Genomic DNA, 2,556 nt, shown 5'->3' with positions numbered 1-2,556 from the left:
TAATAAGTGTTTTAGTACAAGAGTGAATCACTTGGTCCCTCTTGTCCAACCAACTCGTGGGTCGGTCGTCTTCGTATTGAAGGTTTTAGCGTCGGGTGAGGAGCGAAGTCTTGTTAAGAGTGACATGCTGGCTATCACCTCCTATTGACTTTAACTGTCACCTTATCTTGACTTTAACTATCACATTATATATGGATCCATTCGTAACATCTCATATCATTGATTATCCAAAAGAATGAGAGATAATTGGAGTTGAATGGATTCTAAAACAAAAGTTAATCAAGATTGATGCGTCAGAAAACACAAAACAAGACTTGTCGCTAGAGGATTTTCTCAAACACCATGCTTTGACTTTTATAAAGCATTTGCTGTTCTAGAAGAGGAAGTATACGTGGAGCAACATAAAGATTTCTTCACCAAAGGAGAAGAAAATAAAGTCAACAAATTGAGAAAAGGTTTCTATAGGTTGAAATAAGCTCCGCGAACTTAGTAGGCTGAGATTGATAAATATTTTACTATAAGAATTTTTCCAAGAAGTCAAAATGAGCATACTCTATGTCTATTGTATTAAGAAGGGAGATATTTTTCTTATCCATAGAAAGCTTTTCTCAACTTATAGACTGTCGGAGGAGGTTAGATCGAGCATCCATCGCCGGAGAAGTTTGAGGCCTGCTAGTCGATCCTCTATCCGTCGGCATGTCATGGTTGTGTCTGCCTTCGTACGTCGTGATCACCGATCTCCAGTCGCCCGATGCCCTCTCCACATGCTTCCGAACTCGGCAGCCCATGGCCGTGCACTTGTAGTAGCTCCTGTCGATGATCAGGTCAAACAAAGTCGATACCGATCATGCAGTTCAATCTGTATATGTAATCGATCACATTTTTTTCACCTCGGATTTAGATTTCCTTTCACCACCTTCTGCCCGTATTTTCTCCACCGGTATCCATCGTCGAGCACATCAACGTCGCTCTGAGTTTGCACCACCAGTCTGGTCTCCCTGATTGTCCTGCTTCCGGCGGCCGCAGGCAGGTCCTGATCAACGCCGCCTTCCTTCCTGCCGATCGAAAGATGAGAAAGTTTAGTACTTCTTTAAGCTACGATTAAGCAGCCGTACGTCGCTTTTGTATCGTACTCTTCTTCGTTAAATTCCTGCGAAGGAGCGTGACTCGCCGGAGAGGAATTAACTGAGTTCCTCCGAGCGAACAGAGGCTTTGGGTGGCTGTGCGCTCCGCCCTTGTACACGATCTCAGTGATCCGCCCATCCGACGAGTTCTCCACCTTCTTCTTCGTGGGGCAATTGGGGTGAGTGCACCTGTAGTAGCTCCGAACTGGGTTCTCGCTCCCTCGCCCCTGCTTCGTCCCGTACTTCCTCCAGCTGTATCCGTCGCCGTCCGGCTTCATATCAGGAGCAGCACCGCCAGACGCCATCGCTCTCTGTCCATGAGGCGATCGATTGATTTCAGAGCCTCCCTGAGAAATAGCAGAGGAGAAGCTCCAGTCGAGATGCTGCGCAGGTAAAGAGCCGCCGGTGGTGGGAGAAGGCAGAATCTAGATCGATCGATACAAATTAATTGTGTTATTGAATGTTAACAGATGAATTAGAGATTCGATTGAGCAAGCAGAGATATTAGTTTGTTGACTTACTGAGGAAGAGGAGCGGAGGATGTGTGAGTGTAATAGCTCTGTAAGGTTAAGTCCGGCGGGGAAGGAGAAGAAGGAAGCAAGAGGAGGAGGAGGAGGAGGAGAGATGATAGGGAGGGAGGGAGGAGTTGCAGTCGCAGACTTGAACTTGGCTGCGCCACCCGCCGATTCCTGACTCGTACCAGGAATTGGAGGCTCCCCGGTTCCGGTGAGGAGCTCGGTGAAGGAGGCGGCGAAGGGCGAGGAGGAGGAGATGTCAGCCATGGAGATGGAGGAGGGAGGAGACGCTGATTTAATAGAGGAGAACGAGAGGTTTGGACTTTGGAGGATAGTGGCAAAAGGCGAAATCCTCGCCCTCACACGGTAGCTCGGTGGTAAGTACGCAGTGGACCGAGACTTTTTTGCACAGGGATAAGGAATAAATCCCCGTTGCCCTGCGGACTCGAACTCATATTCTCAGTGGCAAACTTCCACGTCTTTACCAGTCGAGAGTCGAGATAACCCTGTGGGGCGGACTTTGGAGGATAGTGAAAAGGAAATGGGTGGTTGCTTCGAGGAAGGGGTTGACTTGTGGAGGAACATCAAAGGTCGTGAGTTGACTTGTAAAGGGTTTGTATATATAATTATTAATGGAAGTGCCTCGTATTTATTAATTCCTAAAATAATACTTCATTAGAGATGAAGTTGAAGTTGAAGTTGAAATTGAATTCGGCTTCGAGTTGATTTGAATGTTATTGGAAGTTTTGGGAGTTAAACCAAATGTGGACCGATTTGGTGGCAATTTCGGTTCAGGGATATTTAAATCACGAGTTTAAATTTTAAAATTACTAAATTACGAATCAAATATCTGTTTTATCCATTTGCTGTTCTCAATCTACTAATTACTATACTGTTGTCATGTAACACTCCACCGG

At 46.0% G+C, this 2,556-nt stretch overlaps 1 protein-coding gene across 1 annotated transcript; it reads right to left on the bottom strand.

The window, feature by feature from the left end:
* Positions 1–395: 395 nt before the first annotated feature.
* LOC122026787 (probable WRKY transcription factor 26) lies at positions 396–1,906 on the bottom strand. Its single transcript, XM_042585503.1, has 4 exons — positions 1,646–1,906; positions 1,134–1,549; positions 891–1,055; positions 396–810 (listed from the first exon to the last, which is right to left on the bottom strand). The coding sequence occupies exons 1-4, from the start codon at positions 1,904–1,906 to the stop codon at positions 609–611; spliced, it is 1,044 nt and encodes a 347-aa protein (XP_042441437.1). The 3' UTR covers positions 396–608.
* Positions 1,907–2,556: the final 650 nt, after the last annotated feature.

Source organism: Zingiber officinale, chromosome 10A (assembly GCF_018446385.1).
Source record: "Zingiber officinale cultivar Zhangliang chromosome 10A, Zo_v1.1, whole genome shotgun sequence".
NCBI lineage: Eukaryota > Viridiplantae > Streptophyta > Magnoliopsida > Zingiberales > Zingiberaceae > Zingiber > Zingiber officinale.
Note: the sequence above shows the minus strand (reverse complement) of the source record. Positions and strands in the feature narration are given on the sequence as shown.